This window comes from Parambassis ranga, chromosome 7 (assembly GCF_900634625.1).
Source record: "Parambassis ranga chromosome 7, fParRan2.1, whole genome shotgun sequence".
Taxonomy (NCBI): Eukaryota; Metazoa; Chordata; class Actinopteri; family Ambassidae; genus Parambassis; species Parambassis ranga.
The window spans coordinates 7,873,733-7,895,260 of NC_041028.1; the positions used below are offsets into that span (position 1 = coordinate 7,873,733).

A 21,528-nucleotide genomic window follows, 5' to 3' on the forward strand; every position below is an offset into this window, starting at 1 on the left:
TGTGACTCGTTTTGACGGCGCGGTGCTGCTGATGCTGTGCGCGCCGCACTGGACACTCCAGCCAATCACGTCAGCCGACAGCGCGAGGAGGCGGGGGGGAGGCGGAGGAGGAGGAGGAGAGGAGGGGGAGAGAGAGAGAGAGAGAGAGAGAGAGAGAGAGAGAGAGAGAGAGAGAGCAGCCGTTACAGTGCACGGACAGCGGAGTAGATCACATTCTCCGTCCGTCGAACTGCGGCATCCCGTACAGGTTCATGGACTTCTGACTGGGCTCCTGAGACAAAAGACAAATCTTTCCCTTAAGGCGCAGTATTATTTTCATTTAACTGTTATCCATGAGATTCTTCAGGCTTACCTTCAAGTGCTTCGTCGACTGCTTTTGAATCTCCTCCGTCCGGGGCTGAACTGACCGCGGCGCTTTGTGAAAAATTTTCCATCTCTTGGCTGAGCTGAGGGGTTCCACCGTGCGATAATCACAAAAACTGCGATTTTTTTTTAAATAATTGTTTCAGGAAGGAGACAAAAAAAAAGCAAAAAAAAAAAAACTCATAAAATCAAAAAGACAACTGGAAGGCTGCATATTGTGGCTACATCTCTCTCTGTGTGTCTGCCTCTCTGAGCCAGCCAGGCGTTCACTAAACTTCCCCCTGGCTAAATACAAACAGCCTGCTTGCTTTAAAGACAAAATAAATAACAATTTTTTTTGTGCCCAACAAAATGTCACCTGAGTTGGAAGAGAACAGCCAAGGTGAGTATGACCTCCTTCTGTTTTTTATTTTTTTTTTTTTAAATGCAGGTTAATTCATCCACCAGCTAAACACATGCAGGTGAATTTAAGCATCCGTCACCTTTGACATTATTCATTGGGATAAAAGCAGCCTTACATCAGCTGCACTGCCTCAACCTATTCTCTATTACATCACTAAAGGCATAAACATGGCACCACATGTGACTTATTAGTATATTTGCTGAGCACTTGTCACCTCTATTCCTCCAATGAATTACTGCCTGAAGTGTTAGCCATCATCATTGAGGTAGGTAAGGCTGGTCATGTTTGTGACTCACACATCAGTCTGCTTACAAGAGAACTGTTATCATGACAAACAGCACATTTTTTGCTTAAGTGTCTCACTTCAGCTTAAGCTAGGAAATGATCCCTGCTGATAAAAAAGTGTCTGAACATTTGCCCCTGCACAGATGTTTACATTTCTTACCCCCTTTGACTCCTTTCCCCTCTCTCTCTCATACACCCCCTCAAACTGCTCTGATCTGGATTCATCTGCCTTAGCTTTGCATCCAGCACAGAGCGGCTGGATCTAACATCATGGCCACTAACAAAGTGACATTTACTTGAATGTGAGAGTCTGCATGTGTTTGTTGAGAGGTGTGCGAGATGAATGGAAAACAAAAGCGTGACATCTTAAGGTGGCTCTCTGCTGTGATGTACCGCATCACACTAATCACTACAGTGACAGAGGCAGAATGAAAATCGGGGGGGAGGGCTTAATGATGACAACGACATGCGGGCAGTTTACACACACAGACAAATATCAAGTGTATATGGTTATAATTATATTATAATTATAATGATTTCAGTCCTGTTATAATAATTGGCTATGGTTGTGCTATTTATTGCAATGAATGGAAGGCGTGCAGTCTCCCTCCCTCTGTCTCTCTCTCACTCCATTCAGTCTGGTCCAAGACTCTGTGGTTCATGTGTTTCCAGTGCTGACGTGTTGTGTGCATACTTTAGAAATGTTAAAGCTGCATTGTTTTTGACATGGTGGATATTTTATCTGTGTCACTCAGACTGAATGATCCCTTTCCGTTCGTCTCCTGGCTTCTTTTGACTATCTGTTTTTTTTTCTGTCCAGGTGAAATCAGCATCCCCCAGTTGGAGGCAGGGACCCTGTCCGAGGAGGAGGGTGGGGGGTCAGCTCGCCCCCTGGTGCCTGTACCTGGAGCAGGCCCAGGGTGTGGTGAGGGCGGAGGGGCTGGCCCGCCACAGACACAGGACGGGGATGCAGCCGGGACTGTAAATGGGGCTGTAGCAGTACCAGTGGCAGAGAGAGAAACCTGGACCAGACAGATGGACTTTATCATGTCCTGTGTGGGCTTTGCTGTCGGCTTAGGCAACGTGTGGCGCTTCCCTTACCTTTGCTACAAGAACGGAGGAGGTGAGCTTCAAAAGGACTGCGTACTTAATTGTCTTTGTTATGTGTGCATAGTGATGGATATTGTTGGAACAAAAATATGACATCCTCACTGTGTGGTCCATCATCACTGCTTGAAATAAGTGCATGCAAACACTGATATAAACACCCACAGTATAAGCAGGTAGATGTAGCGCTACATTTGCAGGGTAAACAAAAGAGGGCTGAGATTACAGCCCTGAAGCCCACCTGGTGCTTTGCCTGCCACATTTCTTGGGCTGGCAAGTTTCTCTGTACAGATGATTTCTCCTTTGTTGTCTGCCTATCCCAGCTGTCTAGGAAAGCCCCTATCCACAAACACAGGATAGAATTCAGGCCAAACATTGAGAGCTAACTATGCATTTCTAAGAAAATACTGTCTAGTAAATCTAGAAAGAGAATGTTCTCTATTGGGAGTATCATCTTGGCTCCTTAGATAAATATATAACAGTTTGTATAAGCTCAGATAGACAGTCATAAGACAGTCAGGTGAGATATAATACTTTAATAGCAGGTAGACCATGCTGGGCCTGCGTGTCTGTGAACACGTAGCTCAAAAGCTTCCCACGTGATTCCCACACTTTATTTATTATAGCCGCTGGTTGCCTAACAGGCGGACTTAGTACAAGTTGCCCTACACTACTTGCTCTCATTTGGATGTAAGCCTTGTATCCTTGTTTCATATGTGCCAACCTGTCCAACAGTAACCTGACCTGACTGCAGCTTTTGGCCTTGACTTTTCCTTATCTCTGCCCCGCCCACATTTCTGTTTTTTTATGAGGCGTTGAGTTGAAATGAAACTGAATGTGTGACTTTGTGTGTGTGTGTGTCCTTTTTAGTCCAGCCCTCCCTCTCTCTCTCTCTCTCTCTCTCTCTCTCTCTCTCTTATGTGTGTGTGTCTTGTGACCAGTGGCTCTGATACCCACCTTCTGGTATCGTATAACAATGGCCTGCCTCACATGGTCCACCCCCTGCCCAGCACTCATGAGGCACACAAAGGTGCTCTCTCTTTCACCCTCTTCCTGATAAGGAGGCATATGGATATGTCACACAATAACCATCCAGTGACTGTACCAGCCCCTCAACGTCAGCACACTCACATCCGCTACATCGGCGCCCTTGACAAGCCCACAGTGCACCTTGTAACACAACAGAGTTAACAGATAAGAGCTGTGGCTTTTAGTAATAACTGCTTGTTACTGAAACAAAGAAACATTCAGCTGGAGACAGCGATAGGTGAAGGTACTGTAAAAGCACAGAAATAACGCTCTGCGGATCTTGTATGTTTGTAACTGTGCCACTAGTCCTGGTCTGTCTGGTCCCGTTATGATTTGAGAGGATTTACTTTTAAGCCTATTAAGGGTGCAAGTCCTTGATGATTTGCCCAATATGTTGGGGTATGTCAGAACAAGCATTTTCTCCAGTCATTCCATTCACTCATCTTATTGTATCTCTCTCTTTTTCCCTCTGCATCTCTCTTGCTCTCCCACCCCTTTCTCTCTTAGACTCACAAATGTTTCCTTATATGGCTACAGCCCTCTGCTCTCAGAGAGTGACATAAAGAATGATGAACTGAATGAGGCACAAATTGCAGAGCAAGGGCACTGTTACAGGGGTACCAGGTCAATGCCATGGTGTGTCATTTTTTGTGTTATTTGTTGAACCACGTTTCCTGCAGTGTTGTCCTAGTTTTTTTTCCTGCCCGCCTCTCCTGTAATCTATCCATCTTTCCCTCCTTTCTTCTTAGCCCTCTTTCTGCTCTGCGTCATAGCTGGTCATGTGACTCCTTTCCATCTGCGCATTGTGGTGGCATCACTCAGCTATTTCATTATTCACACCAGTTTGTTGCAATTGGATTTAGGAAGTTCAGTGTCTCATGCTGCCTTTTTATGGCTTTTGTTTTACCGATCAGAGAACGCTGCTGCTACTGTATGAGAGCGCAAACAGGGTTATTAATAGAAAACTCTGAGTTCTCCTGCTAGTCAAAATGAAACTAAGAAGTCCTAGATGTCAATCAGGACTAATAACTCCTGCTTCAGCCTGTTGTCTTATTCCCTGCTTCATTAGATAGTCTGTCTCCTCATCAGGCAGCTTTCAGGTTCAAGGACAAACATGTGGACTGGGAGGCAGTGTTGTTATCTCCCATATAGATTTTCAATGTGTCTCTTATTTATGGCCTTGTCTGTCCCTCTCTCTTGCGTTCGCTCTTTTGTCCTTTGTTTTTCTTCCCCATCTCGTCTTCTTTGTTACTGTTTTGTGTTGCCTAATTATTAATGCAGCCTGTGTCCTTAAAAACTTTCAACAATGACTGGCATCAGATTAATACATGATGTGAAGGACAATTGACAAAATGGTGGAGGTTAAAAACTAATACTAATACTTGTCCATGCTACTGCTTGAATTTAGTATATGGGGCATTACTTCATTACTTCCCAGATTGAAAGTGTTTCAGCCAACACTGCTGTCTTTAGATGCCAAGTGATAGATACATTGTGTATTTATTATTTATTTAATCCTGTGTTTCAGGGGTTTTCCTGATCCCGTACTTGCTGATCGTGTTCATCGGGGGCATCCCAGTCTTCTTCCTGGAGATTGCACTGGGTCAGTTCATGAAGCAGGGAGGAGTCTCTGCATGGAACATCGCACCCCTCTTCAAAGGTACATATGTCTGTGATTGTTGGTACCTTTATGTGTTCTGCTGACAAAGACAGTCTGGCTCATTGTGTCATGTATTTATCTATATTCAGTGTGTTACCCATAGTTCTCTCTCTCCCTCTCCCTCTTCAGGTCTGGGCTTGGCCTCAATGGTGATTGTGTTCTTCTGTAACACCTACTACATCATGATCCTTGTGTGGGGCCTCTACTTTCTCTTCCACTCTTTCACTAACCCGCTGCCGTGGGCCACCTGTGGGCACCCCTGGAACACCCCCAACTGTACACAGGACTTCCGACGCACCTGCAACAACCGCAGTGCTGCCCAGCCTGCTTTGCCGTCTGATGCCACCCCGTCCACCATCCTCTCCTCCACATCCCCACTGAACCTTTCCTCTGCCCAGCTTCTCCTCAATGGCAGCTGCTTGGAGGCCGAGGGCTTGCGCTCCCCAGTTATCGAGTTCTGGGAGTATGTGAACTCACAATGTTTTTTAAGTCTTTAAAATACTATCAAAACTCTGCCAGATTGTATTTATTGGTCTTGGATTATTCAGATTTTTGTCATTTCTCATCAATACATTTCTTTGTGCTTCGTTCTAGGCGCAAAGTACTTCGCCTGTCAGGAGGGTTGCACGAGCCTGGTGACATAAGCTATGAGATGGTGCTGTGCCTCATAGCCACCTGGATCATTGTTTACTTCTGCATGTGGAAAGGCGTCAAATCTACTGGCAAGGTAATGTGGTTTTAGCCTGTACAATTCACATTATGGAATGTCACACATCACCATTTGGGTTTAAGGGAGAGGGGCAGATAATTATTTATAGCTTCATATGCATGTTGTGCACAAAATAGTTCTTGCCACTATCAGGGTTCATGGAGTGCAGACCATATATCCAGTGCTTTCTGCAAAGGTTTAAATAATTGCAACATTTTGCCCTTTGACCTCAAATCTGCTTTAGTATAGTGAGAGGATCAGTGTCTAGACTAAAGCACATATGAACACAAATAGAAGCACACGTGTACTTGTTGAATATTTAATTTCTGCAGTTGTTTTCAGTCAGGCTATAATCTCCCACTGATCTCATTATTATGCCATACTTTACATATGCATTGTTCAGATTCACTTCTGTTTAGCAGCAGAGAAAAAAACATTCACACTTCTCACTGGTGTATATGTGTGTACTGTAATATATTTGAATAAAGAACACTTCCCTTTTTTCTGTAGCATAAGGAGATGTTTGCATACGTGTGTCTCCAGAGTTAGCCAAAGCTCATAGAGGAGGTGAAAAAAAAATAATAATGAAAGTAGATTGAGCCAGCCAGCTTTAAGCTGATTAGTAACTTTCCACCATGGAGATGTTTGAAAGCTGGAAAGGGGTTTTTTGGCCCATGTTCACCCTAGATCAAGGCAAATATGTGCTTTCTCACTGCTTTGCTCTTACCACACTGATTTAGCTGGTACTTGATGCTTCTACTAGATAGCAGGGGGTGGCTTTCTCAGCATAACTTAACAAAAACTACCTTCTGAAAAGGTCTGCCAAAAACCCCTGCTATTGCAGGAGGTTTACAAATTGTCTGGCTTTCCATTTGCAGGCTACGTTTTCTTCAATGTAACATGACAGGCCCATTACACATCTACTACAGGAAGGACCTAATGGGCTTCTACTTATGACTTGAGTATTTGCAAAGCAGGTAATTGCTTAATAAAAGTGATAAAAACATAGTTAGGTGCACTTGCATTTGACCATAGCTGTTGAAGCATTTTGATAAGCACTAAACCTTTCCAGCTAGCCTGTTAAATTCATTATATAACCACATCTTTTTATGTACTTACATCATGTAATGTGAGGGCTGTAAGTGTTTACTGTGGAGTTTTCTACTTTCACTTAATGCAAGTTAATGCCTAGCACCTAAACTTCACCTCCCTACCCCAAGTTTATAATAGTATTGGTCCAAAAGTATCTAGAGATGTACTTCACTGCTCTCTTTTTTCCATTTCTCTGCAGGTTGTGTACTTCACTGCTCTGTTCCCTTACCTGGTTCTGGTTGTTCTTCTGGCCCATGGAGTCACTCTACCTGGAGCTTTGGATGGCATTGTTTACTACTTAAAACCTGACTGGTCCAAACTTGGAGAAGCCCAGGTTTAACTTTTGCATAGGCTTGCTGTTGTCTTGTGTTCTATAGCAGTGTAATCACAAGAAAATATGACAGACTTACATAAAAGCAAAAAATACTGTGGCATATAATTTTTTAAAATTGTTTATTTTAGGTGTGGATTGATGCTGGCACTCAGATTTTTTTCTCCTATGCCATCGGACTGGGCGCCCTGACAGCACTGGGCAGCTACAACCGCTTCCATAACAACTGTTACCAGTGAGTTCACACACAACATAAATTCAGACACCAGTGTCACTGGGAAAGAAAAGGTCACAGCCTCACTCTGCATGTGACTGTGGACTGGAATACTACCCAAACACTTTCATTAAAAATATGTTACAACAGAACAAAAGCAACTTAAACTCCCAAAAAGATCAGCTCCTTTTCACCAAAAAACAACAATCAGTTGTGTTATTGTAAGGTCTGTGCGGTTCTCTAAACACCACAATAACCATTAGACTTGAATAATGCTAAATGAGTCTGCATGGAAAATACAGTCAAAAGCCATCCTAGCAGTATTTTCATCACTACTCAAAATAAAAGTGAATACACACTCTTCAGCCCCAGATAATTAACAGCTCTCATTTATTTTCAAGCAAACTTTTGTAAGGCTGTAGAAATCAGTTATAGTGAGAGACGTGCTGACCTTGATGTTTTTGCTGCTGGCTGATAAGCTTGCATGTGTTCAGCCTAAACAAACAGATATGTAAACTTATTAAGACCTTCCAAAGTGATAATAAGGATTTTGTTTAGATAAATCTCAGCACTTGGTTGCATATTTGGAATGTCCATAATAGGAGAGACCTTGTAAATACACCCTGCCATCTGACATTTCCTCTCCCTTGACCTTAATTGGAAGTTGAAAGATCCGTTTGCATTCTGAGGTATGTCAGCTCTGTTTCTCACACACACTGCAGTGGGCAAGGAAATAGATAGTATAATGTTTCCATAAGCTGTTCTTAGATATTAATGCATAGTTTTTGGGTCATGTCAGTAAAACGATGTAGAAATTAACTCTTGACTTAAAGGGAGGTCTGCCTTATGCCCCAATCTCTGTCAAATCCTGTAGTGTAGGAAGCTGTCTTGTTGCCCTGAAGCTATCCAACCATCCAACCTGCAGTGAAGACAGACTATAAATTCAGCTTAACCTGGCACTGAGTGTGGGAGGGCTGACTGATCAGTTGAGAGAGTAGAGAGAGGAGTGGATGAGTTGTAAATTAGCTACCTAATGACCAATCACTTTCTCCTCTGGTGTCTGGACATCTACTGTGTGTATGTTTGTTGTTGTTTTTTCATCATTTAACTTGACGTGGGCTTGTTTCTATACTGCTGATACTTAGAGTCTGTACAGTGTGTTTATACATTCTTCATATTACTAAGGATTCTTGGTTGCTGGTGCCAGCTAGACTTGTCAAGATAAACAGGTCATTCCTCAGCCTGTAGCCAGATAACAGGAAGGTCTTTGATTTTCTACTTAAATGCTTGAATGATAATTGATTCATTACTACATTGCTAGATGTATACTGTATATATGTACAAGAAGTCAGAATGAGTTTCGCTGTCCGTCTTTCTCCTCTCTTATGTGTTCTCCACCTGCCTATGATAAAGAGTAGGACAGCTTTCAGAGAAATTGCTATTGATCCCTTTTTGACATCCATATTCTCTATGCTAATGTTTGCCTTGAGTATCTCACAGTACATGGGCCTCATGTTACAAAATGTTATAATGTCTGTTCCGTCTCCTGTCTTTCCCTCTGTGTTTCTCTGCAGGGATGCGTTTGTACTGGCAATCATTAACAGTGGAACCAGTTTCTTTGCAGGCTTTGTGGTGTTCTCTGTGCTGGGTTTCATGGCTGCAGAGCAAGGAGTCGACATCAGTAAGGTAGCTGAGAGTGGTAAGAAAGTAGCTCCCCACAATGTGGTCACCTAATCTCCACTGTAATGAGCTAAGTATTGACAGTGAGAGCTATTTAGCTTCAATGCTCTTACCTCTGTTTGTTAATGTGCAGGTCCAGGTCTGGCATTTATAGCCTACCCCAAGGCTGTGACTCTGATGCCTCTAGCACCGCTCTGGGCAGCACTTTTCTTCTTCATGTTGCTCATACTGGGCCTGGACAGTCAGGTAATACTGGGGTTTTCTTTGCTATATCCTCCTTTAAAAGTAGAAAAAAGGATTTAGCATAGAAGGTAATGTATTAGCATATTTATACATATATATGGCTGATCTAAATTCCACTCACTTCCTTTCACAAAAACACTGTAAACACATCATGTCCACTTTTAGCATTGCATTTCTTAGCAGGTTGTTTGTTGTGTGTCTGTTTGAGCCAGTGCCTACATCCATTGTTTTGCAGCCCAGGGATTTGTCAATGAGCTTCTGTCTGATTCACACAGAGAGCGTCTGTCTGCTCTCCAATCCATTCATTTACTCTCACTTTCCATTCTCTCCCTCATTTCTTCTCCATCCATCGTTTTCTTTTTTTTCCTGCCACACTGCCTATGACTGTGCTGACATTTCTATTAAATGATGTAAAAATAACTGCGCAGCTCCAATCCTCTTAACTCATCATGCTCCTGCAAACATACACATAAACATTCTTGCACAGAGAAACTGGGCCTATGTAATCACCTGCAAAATAACAAGTACACTGCAAACGCATTTGCAGTTCAGTGCATCTAACATGATTGTTTGAGAAGGAAAGTTATTGAGTAGTCATGGGGCTGATTCAGTGCCAGCACTGTACTGAAACAAAGAACTCTGTGTATAGATCTTAACCCCTTATTTTAATTTCTCCATTTTCTCTTGTGTGCTGTTTTCTTGGATATTAATGTTTGATATATCTGAGTCATCTAGTGAACACAGTGATGTTATTTTCTAGTACAACATGTATATTGTTGTATGTTAGTAATTAACAAAGCTAAAATTTCACAGAGTCAGAAGCATGCTCCAGAGTTTGCGAAGAGTGTTTTCCCTGAATTAGAAAGAGATGACGTCTAGAAGTAGTAAATAACTTTTGAGGCATTCCTGTCGGGGATAATTAATAAATTCCAAGTCTGGACCAGTGTGAGAAAAAGAACCACACTAGCCTTTGTGTGACCCTCGTCCCTTGGGCTTTCTTTCATTCTTTAATTTCTCTCCTTGCTCCTTTTTTTCCAGTTTGTCGGTGTAGAGGGTTTGATAACAGGAATCATGGACATGCTACCCCCTAAATCTGTCCTGGGTTCCCTGCGGCGAGAGGTGGTAGCTGCCATCTGCTGTATCATCTGCTTCCTCATTGACATGTCCATGGTCACCGAGGTACAAAGACTTTTAGATGTGATTTTGTTGTATTCTTCAGGTGGACAATATAAATTAAACTTTAAATTGTAAGTAGAGTAAAACAGAATTAAACTGGGATGAAAGTCTAAACTGCAGACGAGGCTGGAAAGAGGTCACACATTAAGTACTAAAAGAATGGTCTACATGCTAACTGCTCTCTCTCTCTCTCTCTCTCTCTCTGTCAGGGAGGGATGTATGTCTTCCAGCTGTTTGACTACTACTCTGCCAGTGGCATCACTCTGTTGTGGCAGGCCTTCTGGGAGTGTGTGGTGATTGCATGGGTCTATGGTGAGACAATAACACACAATTACAGTACAAACAGTACACTATAAACTGCACAATGAAGTGCTTTATCACAACATTCTTCTGTCCCCCCGTCAGGCGCAGACCGATTCATGGATGATGTGGCTCGTATGATTGGCTATCAGCCCTTACCCTACATGAAGTGGTGCTGGTCCTACATTACACCTTTTGTCTGTGTGGTATGTACCATTCTTTTTCATAGCTCTGAAAAAAACATTTTTAATCAAGAACATTTTTGTGGTCTTTTGGTAGCCCAGACAATAGTGAGGTTTGAAATGTGCATTGTTGTGAAATTGCAGCCAAACCACAATGCTTTAATAGGGGAAAATAATTGTCCAACTTGAAGCCAGGTTCCAAAGCAAAAATATGGATTTGGTGCAGCAAGCATGTTGTTAATCTGTTATTGGCAATCGATCTGTTCTGTTGTCACAGTGTGAGAATGTGCAGACTTTACTTACCAGTTGCAAACTGCTCATATTTTTGTGTGCCTGTAGGCAGTTTTCCTGTTCCATGTGGTGAACTACAAGCCCCTGACATACAACACAGTGTACACATACCCTGTTTGGGGAGAGGTGCTTGGCTGGGCACTGGCTCTATCCTCGATGCTCTGTATTCCTGTCACTGTTCTCTACAAACTACTGCGCTGCAAAGGATCTTTGCGGGAGGTCAGTATTCCTGGGTGCAGGCATGCATGTTTATATGCATTTATAATTGTTGATAGAATCAGTAGGAATGTGTCTCCTTGGATATCCTCCCTCTCCTCTCGTCATTACTCATTAGAGATGGGTCATGAAAAGATAAAGTTTAACTATAAACAGCTCATGCTGTCCTTGTCTGTTTCTCTGTAGCGATGGCAGCACCTAACCACCCCAGTATGGGGCAGACATCACCTGGAGTACCTGGCCCCTGAGAGTGAAGCTAAACTGCTGCCCCCTGCAGGAACCAAGAGCACCCTACTTTTCGAGAGTGTCATCTGATGAGCCAAGCTCTACAGAACACAGAGCCAAGGTCATCTTAGACATCAGCACAAACATAGATTAAAAAAAATACATGCACTCTACACTTAACTGTATGAGTGAAATTGGCATATTAGTTACACTACCCACACTTTCAAAGCTATGATAAATCCCTGGACAAATGGACCAAAGATTAGATTGGAAAAAGAACTGAGACACACCCCCACCTATACAGTCATCACAGGCTGATATACCCTCTGCACTGTTTTTCTAACTCTACCTCGCTGGCTCTCTCCCCTCTCTCTTTCTGCCCTCTCCGCCTTTGTGCCGTCCCGTTGTGTCTTGTCCTGTGAGTGTGCTGTGTCTGGTGTAGTTGCAATCTCTTCCCTTTCTGCGCCTCTCTGTCAGGGTTTCAGCAGCTTCATCCGTCCTAAACCACCATGTCATTTTGTCCTGATCCAGCAGAAATTTAAAAACATCATGGTGATTCAAAGAAAAGACCTCATATCTGCTGCTTATACGTCATGGTCGTTGTGCGCATATGCCCGTGCCTGTGCATCTGTACATGTGCGTGTTGTGGGTGTGTGAATGTGTCTGTAAGGAGTGTGTGTTGGACCATGGCAGTGGTGTCTTCATTTATGTGTGACATTGCCTCGGCCATTGTTTTCTGCCAACTGTGCTCTCAGAATTAACTGTACAAAATTAACTTCCATTTGTAAAAACAAAACAAACAAACAAAAAATACTCAAGTCACCTCTTCCAGCTGTGTATTATGAACTAACTTAAGTATCCACTGTATCGTAGGGTCTGTGAATCAGTGTTAATATTTGGAAGCGATGATGATCATTATCTCCACAGAAAGTGAAGGAGAGAAACTTCCGACTGAACTGTGCAATGAGCAGGAGGCTGGGTCATGGGGAGGGGAAAGAGACTTGATGCAATGTCAGGAGAGAAGCAATAAATGATAAGATAAAGATGGATGGAATATATTTTTATGGGTCTTTATTGTACAAGTTCTCATTAAATTATTTTATCGTCTGTTCTAATCATAAAACACAAGACAGATTCAATCACATCAAATAATGTTGCAGCTTCACACCAATGTTACAAAATGTTAACATCTCACATACAGTTCAGTCTTAAACAGCTTATAACTAGATGTATATTCAGTGCACCAGAGATTTTTGAACACCAGAAATATTGGTTTGAGCACCTAATCCTGCAACTGCTTATGAGGACGACAAGGATTCAGTAATTCAGAATACATAATCCAACAAACAATTTGTCAAAACCTTGTCTGCAGGTTAAACAGTTACATGTTGTAGCAGGTGTCTGTACCCTCCCCCCAGTAAGAGAGGCCTCAACATCCCACTGATAAACATTCCTTCACATAATTTTTACAGTCTTAAGGAGTATACTCATTAATTCCCCTTTTCAAACAATCGATACATTCTGTGTTTTTTTTAAAACACATTAACAACATTACTTTTTTTAAAGTTAAAGTAAAAGCAAAGCTGTGTGTGTTGGTGATCTATCAAACAATGTTTAGCTTGTAATAGTTGTAAAGCAGATGACACCAAATCCCAAAAATAGAAGGGAGCTCAGGATGTTAGAGAAGTCAGACATGTGAGAGCCCACTATAAATACACACACACACTTTGTAAATGTGGCTCACTATTCAAATGAAATGAGGTATATTGCAGTGTTAGGCACAGCTTCAGATGGAATGGCACATTACATGTGACAAATGTTTTATTGATTCATTGTTAGAGACACTTCCTTCTCTAAAAAAACAGTGACAGACAGACAGACACACACAGATCAGGGCTTGTGTGTGTGCATGTGTTCACACTTCTCACATATGCGGTTCCCTTCACAGTCAACCTTTCACTCACTCTCTACTCTCTCATGCAGGCTATAAATATTAGTCCAGTGTTACATTCTCCCACTCAGCCCCCGCCCCTTCACTGTCTCTCACACACACCACAGGGTGAGAGAGCTGCAATGACGTATTGGCTGGCTATCTCATTAGGCGATATCATAAAAACCCTGTTGCCACAACAACGGCTCCCTGTATTTCCATGGCAACCAGCCGCCATGTCAAGGTGGTGCAGTTTTCCCCCACTGAAAGGGGGAGGAGACAATGGCGACCAATAGTGAGCAATGGAACCAAAAGGGAAGAGAGGAGGAGGAGGAGAAAGAGGAAGATTAGAACTGAAACCATCTGACCCCTGCTGGTCACATTTGGGTGATGCAGGCGAGGTCCTGAAAAATATTAAGAACAGAGTTTGAACATTAAAGAGCCAGAGGTGAGATGTTAGGAATGTAAGAAATATTCAAAGTGACTCACAAGCATTAAGTCTGTGGTTCCCCGTTTGTTGAGAATATGAAGCACTGCGTCGTGAACTGTGACAAACATCCAGCTCTTTGAGATGGCCTCTGAGAAAAAACCTGCCGTTTCCAGCTGTTCCATGACACAGGCTAATGTATGACCACACATACAAACAGGAACACATGCGTGACACAAGAGAGGAGAAGCATTTTGTTATTATCAGAATTCATATTTGTGTATAACTGATATGTCTGATGGGGCACATTGCAGCGCCACTGAGGCCTTGATGCATTCATTATCTAAAGCTGAAGGACATCAGGTCTGTCTGTTTTGTCTGCTGCGTCCCTCACCTTGGCACCCTGCGAAATAGATGTCCAAACCAACCTCTCCAAAGTCTCTGAAAATCTGAAAGAATAAGATCATTTTGAATATGTTTTGTCTTACCATTCTAGTGCCAATGAACTTTTATTTGACCATCAACACAGACATACATTTGTCAGTGTCTTCACAGTCACTGTGTCTACGAAGCTGGTTGTGGAAATGTCTAAGATGATGCTGTGCGTGCTTGATCCTTTCCCATCATCACCATGGTGCGTGATGCTGTTATAATCGCAACAACCTGGGTCTGAATCTGAATCAGACATGGCTGTGTCAGGCTGGTAAGCAAAGTTTAGTTGGCCTTTCCTTGTAGCTGTTGCTCCCAAGGTTAAGGAAAAGACATTCTGTTTCTCTGAGGCTGTGCCGTTAGACGTACTGCTGAGAGTTTTTGCCTGCCAAAAGGTTAAAAATGTATAAATATTTATTAGAATCTTCACAGTTTATATTACTGACTGGTATCTTTCAGAGGAAATAGCAGATGTCTGTAAATGTGCCATTCAGGGAATCCTACTTGTTTCTTCGCTTCCTTCTTGGCTTTCTTTTTCTCTTTCTCTTGTTTATGCTTCTCCTTTGCTTGTTGCTTCTTCTTTGCTTTTAGCAGCTTCCCGATTTCAATTCCACTCTGCACAAACAGCCAAGCATCACATTAAAGAGAGAGCAGCGAAAGTGAGCCGAGTGAGAGAGATAATGAAAGCAATTAAGGGTGCTGTAGCAGTGGACAGGGATTACATCTTGTAACCAGATGCACACACAGCAAATACATAGATTCTTGGACACACACATATACCTTTTCTTGCAAGGCCTCCATGTACATCTCAGCATTTGTGTAGTAGATTGTTGTAGAAGAGCGGAATATTTTAATACCTGGGATCTCTTTAGCCTGCAGGCAGAACAGAATATGAATGCTTCACAAACTCATACTGTTACTCGTGAATAAAAAGAGCTCTTCTAGAGTTTAATAAGTAGATATCCAGGAGATGGCATATTCTCTTATTAGTAGGCATTAACGCTCAAATGTGGCAAAAAAGAAAAGAAAAAAAGGTCGAGCTAAGAAACTAAACTGTACAAGGTGTGGACAGAAGTAACAGTGACTCCCTATTGAGAAAGGTATTTTTTCTGAAAATGAATATGATACAGAACAAATCCTCACCTCCCTGTAGGTGTCTGTGTCCAGATACAGGTCAGTGCCTGGTAGATTACCCAGGATAGAGTAGCGGGGTCTGCAAGGTAATAAAATGTAATCATTACAGCAAGAATTGGCCCTGCAGCTCTGTGTAAATCTCATTGAAGCCTCTCATTGTGTTTGCATATGCAGCAGTAACTAATAATTAGGGGTGTGTAGTTACAGTTGTGTTCTGAAGATGAACATGAGCATGGAAAAGACAATGGAGACAGCCAGACCCAGGTCCAGGTTGAGCAGTATGGTGCTTATGAATGTTACCATCCACACCAGCTAGAGGGCAGTATGAACACTGACAGTCAAAGGGGTCAGCAGTGCAACAACACTGTATTCAACTAAGCAGAATGACTGTTAAAGAGGATTAAGTCTTACCAAATCCACCTTGCTGGTCTTCCACAGCAAAGGTATGTCTGTGAACTGCATGAACATTCCTTTCAAATTCACAAACACAATTGTTGATAAGACAGCCTGCGGAACACACACATACGCATGGTCATTAAATTGTCTGCTGGGACAGATCCTGATCATTAGTGAGAAATGGTACAGGAAGGAGGGTGTTACCTTTGGGAGATCTTCAAAGAGAGAACCTATTTTCAAAACTGTGATCAGCACAATGATGGAGGAAATTAGCCCTGCAACCTGACACATACACAAAAAACACACACTTATTGTAGAATAAATGCTCTCAGGCCAAACATAAAGATCAGGTGTAATCACTTGCATGTTACTCGTGTGTTTGTTTTTACTTGTGTCTTGCCTCCTGTGCTCTCCTGGACAAGACTGCGAGACAAGGAAGAAGTAACAGGGTAACACTGAAAAAATCCACCAATACCGTTGCTAAGGCCCAGGGACACCAGTTCCTAGAAAGAAAAAGAGCACATAACACATAACACACTGTGTAATTAAGTTTAAAGCACATGACTGACACATAGGTCAATAGCATTAGTTAGTTAGTACTATTTACTAACTACAACAGCGTCACCGCATCGCTGCCATGCTGACAACTGTGGTCGGTGTATTTAAGATGCTTGATTGCAAAAAGCACATTAAGGCATCAATAATTTAGCGAAGCAGCTCACAAGCTGAAGCTCCAAGGTGCTCCCAAACAGAGCAGAAAGAATTTGTGATGCTTCTGTGGTTGTGTCAGTGTCGTGTTAAAATTCAGCTGACATAACATGTTTTTGTTCAGCAAAGGGTACACAGCTCAGTCTGACATAAAACCTGTGACTTGTCAATCTGTGTTAATAAATGGCAGAAACAAACATTTATTATGAGCGACAGGCAGCATTTTATTTCTGTCTGTGGTTGAGCCAAAGTTTAATGCAGAACAACCTGAATGTATTTTTCCAATGTGACAGTCATGACAAATTGTGGGTGACTGGGTGACTAAAGTCTAATGTTAGGCCAAAGTTCTCATCCTCTTTGCTAGTAGTGAAACAGTCAAGACTCCATTTGACACTGTGTGTGTGTGTGAGGTTTCCTCACCTGGTTGTTGTCCACCATGTAGCCATGTTTGAGGGCAAACGTTTTGCCCAAAGAAATGTTGATGGCATAGCTCACAATGGCGATAGCAAAAGCATCGCCTATAATCTTTGAGAATAGGGAAAAATCTGGAACAGACGGAGCATTGAGCCTGGAGAGGAAGGAAAAAACACAACACTTTAAACATAATATAGGAAACACACCTAACCTGGAACTGAATAAAAATTCCATGAAACTCACACACACAGGAGCAAGCTGCATTTACAGTGACAATTCTCTCAACATTTATTGAGCTTTTCACTTCAGGAGGTGTTCCAGGAACGGAAGAAGAAACTCATACAAACACAGCGTGACCCTGTTTCTTTGTCGAGTGTGCTGTTCTGGTGCTGCCTTATCTTATCGTCTTATCTATGTATGTCTGGCAGCCATAAAATAAATGTGGGACGTTTGTGTATGCGGTCTTGTAAACAGCCCATAAACATGAATACATGAAACACACAAAACACACACACAAAAAAACAACTCACCCACAGGGGATTTCTCCAACCACATCGATGTTATATGTAGTAGTCAGTCCAGCAAAGTGTGTAATCATTGTTGCTGCTATTATCTGTTAACAAAAAGCACACTTTTTGATGATTCAGAGATACACCTTCTCCTAAAATGAGGTCAGCAATTGTCTGATGTGATTATTGCAGCTATGATGCCCCCTGCTGGACTCACACATAAAGGAAAAAAGAAAAGAAAGAAATGGGAATAAAAATGAAAACAACTCACAACCATGAGTTCTATAGGGATGGGCAGAGGCAGCTTTTTGCTGTAGCAGGAATTAATTTCTTTGACCACAATGAGAACAGTGAGAGACAGCAGGCTGACCACCAGCTCTGGCACTTTAGTCTGAGGCAGCAGGCTGCAAATGTCCACCAGAGTCTGAAATGGAAGAAACAGAGAGGGAGAAGGGAATAAGCAGTAGAATAAACAAAGAAAATAATTAAAAAGCAACCACATGTGTTGAACATAAACAACAACAACAACATGTATATAGGAAGTGTCATTCAGGGCTGGACTCAGCTTCCAAAAATGGTGACAAGTTTGCCTCCTAAACCCACATTGCAAATGTTTTTTAATAGGGTGTTTAACCCATTTAAAACCTCCTAACTGTAAATGAGAATGAAATAACTGCAAGTGAAACCAGCTGGAGTGACGTTTTGAAAATAGGTGACAAGTCATAAGAGGATGCAGAAGTCAAACCACATTTAGTTGAATATGGCAAAACTTTTTGTTGTTATTTTTAACCATTTTTTTAAAAAAACGCTCAATATAGAATATTTATCCCAGCTGGTTCCCAAATGCCCATACTGCTATGATTGTTTCATCTTGAGCCACTTTTATAGTTTGTAGCTGCAAGTGAAGTAAGAGGAGGAAAATCAATACTGGCAGGATGTGACAATAATCTAGCAAAATCATCCCTACAGAGCTGATACACAATGCTCATGATTGTAGTCACGCATGCTTTGAATTCTTCTCAAGACCGTATGGCGGCGTGCCAGGTACATTAATGTGGGCAGTTAAATCTACAAACCAGTCCTACCTCCACTCGTCTGTGCAGCATCTGTTAATATGTTAAAATGTTATCTTATTTTAACTCTTTTATCTTTTATTGGTAGTTTTACTTTATACTGTATGTACTTATCCTATTTTTACTACTACTGCGTCTGTGCTGTTGCAATAACGCTATCTCCCCATTGTGGGACAAATAAAGGTTTTCGTCATCTTAAATGACATCTTTATCAAATATAAAATGTCATCTCAGGTAATTCCTTGCACAACTTCAGAGGTCAGCTGCTACTGTAAATACCTGAATGAGTGGACAGGCAGAAGTGGATCATTTTACAGTTTTAGAGCAGTTAGGGATGATTTTTTCTTGGTTTTACGAATACATTTTTACTCTGTATGTAAAATATTACTTTGCAAAGCATCACTGAAATCTGCACTTAAGTAAAAGTTAGATAAAGCAGGTCACACTTACATAAATGAAGGAGAAAGGTCCTGAGAAACGATCCGGTGAGACTCCAAACAGGTACTTGAGCTGGGACACACACACGTGACATGCTGATGCTGTAGTGTAGCCACGAACCAGAGGCTCGGACAGGTAGGTGACCACAAATCCAAACCTCACTACCCCCAACAGGATCTAAAGATGCAACATTAGACAGCAAGTCAATGAATGTATGGAATGTGGACATGCGCACAGTAACACGTACCTGAAAGATTCCTACTAGCACTGCTAGGGCGCTGGCTATCTGCACTCTGTATGCAGTCTGTGCATCAGTGTCCACAATTTCTGACCCGTTTGTGCCATTTACATAAAAGAGACTGTCTGGTGCCAGTTTTTCTGTGACAGTCCCAGCCATAATGCTGACCACGGCAAATGTACCTACACAAAGACATAAGCTTCTTATTGTTTTTCTCTTCTTTCTTTCAGATCCCCCCCCCCACATACACAGGTTTCTACTTACCCAAAGAAATGTGTCTGGAAGTACCAAATATGACGTAAACCAACACCGGATAGAGGGAGCTGTAAAGTCCAAACACAGGGGGTAAGGAAGCCAGAAGAGCATACGCCATGCCTGGGAAAACACACACACACATATATATATATATATAAAATCCACTGTAAAGTTGTTTGAAATAAAAGTATAAGATAACACTCCACTCTTAGGCTTCATAAATAAACACATCACCTAGGAGAAGATATTTCCTAAAACTGCTCCTTTTACATTTCTCCTATGTACACATTTACACATACAAACCCTGTGGCAGGTGCATGATGCCAACACTGCAGCCAGATATCAGGTCTCCTATGGCATTTTCTTTGAATGCATACTGAGGCAACCAGCTCAGGATGGGTATCCAACTGACAATTATGTGCTTCAGCCTGGCCACAGAACACCTGCAAGAGCCATCCAGAGCATGTGTGTTAAGTTTGTTTGTGTGCAGGGTAAAGAAGACGTGACATTTTTAATTGAGGTTACATGTATAAAGGGCTGTTACTCATCTCCTTCAAATGGGCACCTTCATAAAAGCAGCTTTACTTTTTGAGTAATTATGTAGACGGTTTAAATGTATATTTTGCCTAATTGACGATGGACAATATCAGGATGTTGAATGTTGTTTGAATACACCACCAGTTATCTTCACTCTCATCTAAGGTTGTCCCCTTATTTGCTTAATGAGCCATTGACACTGAGGTAAGAGAACTTATGATTTTCAGTTATGCAAAACCGAGATGTAACAGAATTCCCTGATTTCAAACTTTCTGCATATTGCATATATTGTATAAGTGATTTTCTTCATTTTCTTCAATTGAATTATCTTATAGCTTTTGTATTAATACATCTATTAACCTTTTTTTGGACATTTAGTGAAGGACTACTCTTTAAACAATGTAAATAAGCCTTGTGAAGTGTTACACCTGCTACACAGTTTTATCAGCTGGCCTTGTAGAACAGCGGATAACACTGACATTGATGTGCTGCTGCTCCCTTTAGTCTTAAAGTATTTAACATTAATACAGCAATGTCTGCCTCCATGAACAGATGCTTCTGGGAGAGCTTCAGAACATACAGCTGTTATTAACTCTGTGTGTGAGAGAGACACTCTGAATAAGACACATTGCTACTGCTCACACCATTTCAAAATATTGATACATACATATTATACACATAGTACATATTGACTGCCTCCTTCAGTCAATATGTAACATCTTTTTACTTAAGTAAACAGTAAATATTAGCTCTTTAATATTCCCATGTGCTGTTGTGACTGCTCAGTAGGTTTAAAGTCTTAAAACAAGCACTCCATCTACATAAAAAATGTGCACTGTCGTGTGTTTATAAGCAATCATTCTGCTTTGTGATAAAGAAAGCTGTGCATTAAGTTGTCATGTATGACTCACTCACTCATTCATCAGTTGTTCAGCTAGCAATACAACAAAGTTACATGTGCAGGCATGCACCATAAACAGCTTCGGCTCTGCAAAAGTACACCCAGTTAGCCTGGTCCAACGTTGTCTGTCATGCCTCCTGCCCCCCCCCCCTCATCTGTCCTCTAAATACTATTTTTACCTCAGGGATGCTTTCACCCGTTCACCCATGGTGGGTTTAATGGACCACAGCTCTTTCTGTGCCACTTCATCCAGACGCAAGTCATCCAAGATCTCTCTCTTTACAAAATACTCCCCGGACACAAGACCCCTCTCCTCCATGTCTCTTTGTTTGGATTCAGCAGGCCTTTGGTGAAGCTGTGTGAGCTCCTCTCCTCTGTGTGCAGGGTGCTCTTCGGTGGGAGGGGGGAATGTACAGGTGTCCCCACTGTGTGCTGAAACTGAGAGTCTCTGGGAGTGACTGTTTCCTTCCTGTCCTTTTAAGAGAACAATCACCTCCCCTCACGTCCCTGTCTTTCACACACACACACCCAAAGTCATGTGTGTGTGTGTGTGTGTGTCTGTGTGTGTGTGTGTTTGTGTGTCAATGTATTAGGTGAGACGCTCTGTCGCCCCCTGTTGGTTTCTTTTGGACA

The 21,528-nt window shown here is 42.0% G+C and overlaps 2 protein-coding genes across 2 annotated transcripts; one reads left to right on the forward strand and one right to left on the reverse strand.

Moving 5' to 3' along the window:
- Positions 1–154: 154 nt before the first annotated feature.
- Positions 155–12,560, forward strand: LOC114438201 (sodium- and chloride-dependent creatine transporter 1). The gene is made up of 14 exons (XM_028409394.1): positions 155–745; positions 1,872–2,174; positions 4,716–4,847; positions 4,977–5,310; positions 5,442–5,574; positions 6,848–6,982; positions 7,111–7,214; positions 8,768–8,892; positions 9,007–9,119; positions 10,155–10,295; positions 10,502–10,604; positions 10,698–10,798; positions 11,114–11,284; positions 11,468–12,560. Exons 1-14 carry the CDS (start codon positions 715–717, stop codon positions 11,594–11,596), a joined length of 2,055 nt encoding a protein of 684 aa, XP_028265195.1. The 5' UTR covers positions 155–714; the 3' UTR covers positions 11,597–12,560.
- On the reverse strand, positions 12,541–21,462 carry LOC114438200 (solute carrier family 26 member 6-like). Its single transcript, XM_028409393.1, has 19 exons — positions 21,075–21,462; positions 19,761–19,900; positions 19,467–19,577; positions 19,212–19,384; positions 18,977–19,141; positions 17,725–17,877; positions 17,475–17,557; positions 16,951–17,098; positions 16,212–16,325; positions 16,027–16,104; positions 15,838–15,933; positions 15,632–15,738; positions 15,436–15,505; positions 15,073–15,165; positions 14,797–14,907; positions 14,399–14,677; positions 14,258–14,312; positions 13,926–14,056; positions 12,541–13,840 (listed from the first exon to the last, which is right to left on the reverse strand). The coding sequence occupies exons 1-19, from the start codon at positions 21,212–21,214 to the stop codon at positions 13,814–13,816; spliced, it is 2,274 nt and encodes a 757-aa protein (XP_028265194.1). The 5' UTR covers positions 21,215–21,462; the 3' UTR covers positions 12,541–13,813.
- Between the last annotated feature and the right edge of the window lie 66 nt (positions 21,463–21,528).

Bases quoted from the DNA above. Each gene is read 5' to 3' on its own strand.
- LOC114438201 (XM_028409394.1), top strand. From the start codon at position 715: ATGTCACCTGAGTTGGAAGAGAACAGCCAAG. The intron at 7,215-8,767 runs GTGAGTTCACAC...GTTTCTCTGCAG, and splicing joins TTCCATAACAACTGTTACCA to GGATGCGTTTGTACTGGCAA. The intron at 10,296-10,501 runs GTACAAAGACTT...TCTCTCTGTCAG, and splicing joins ACATGTCCATGGTCACCGAG to GGAGGGATGTATGTCTTCCA.
- LOC114438200 (XM_028409393.1), bottom strand. From the start codon at position 21,214: ATGGAGGAGAGGGGTCTTGTGTCCGGGGAGTATTTTGTAAAGAGAGAG. The intron at 19,385-19,466 runs GTAAGTAGAAAC...GTCTTTGTGTAG, and splicing joins TTCCAGACACATTTCTTTGG to GTACATTTGCCGTGGTCAGC. The intron at 13,841-13,925 runs GTGAGTCACTTT...AATATTTTTCAG, and splicing joins GAACCACAGACTTAATGCTT to GACCTCGCCTGCATCACCCA.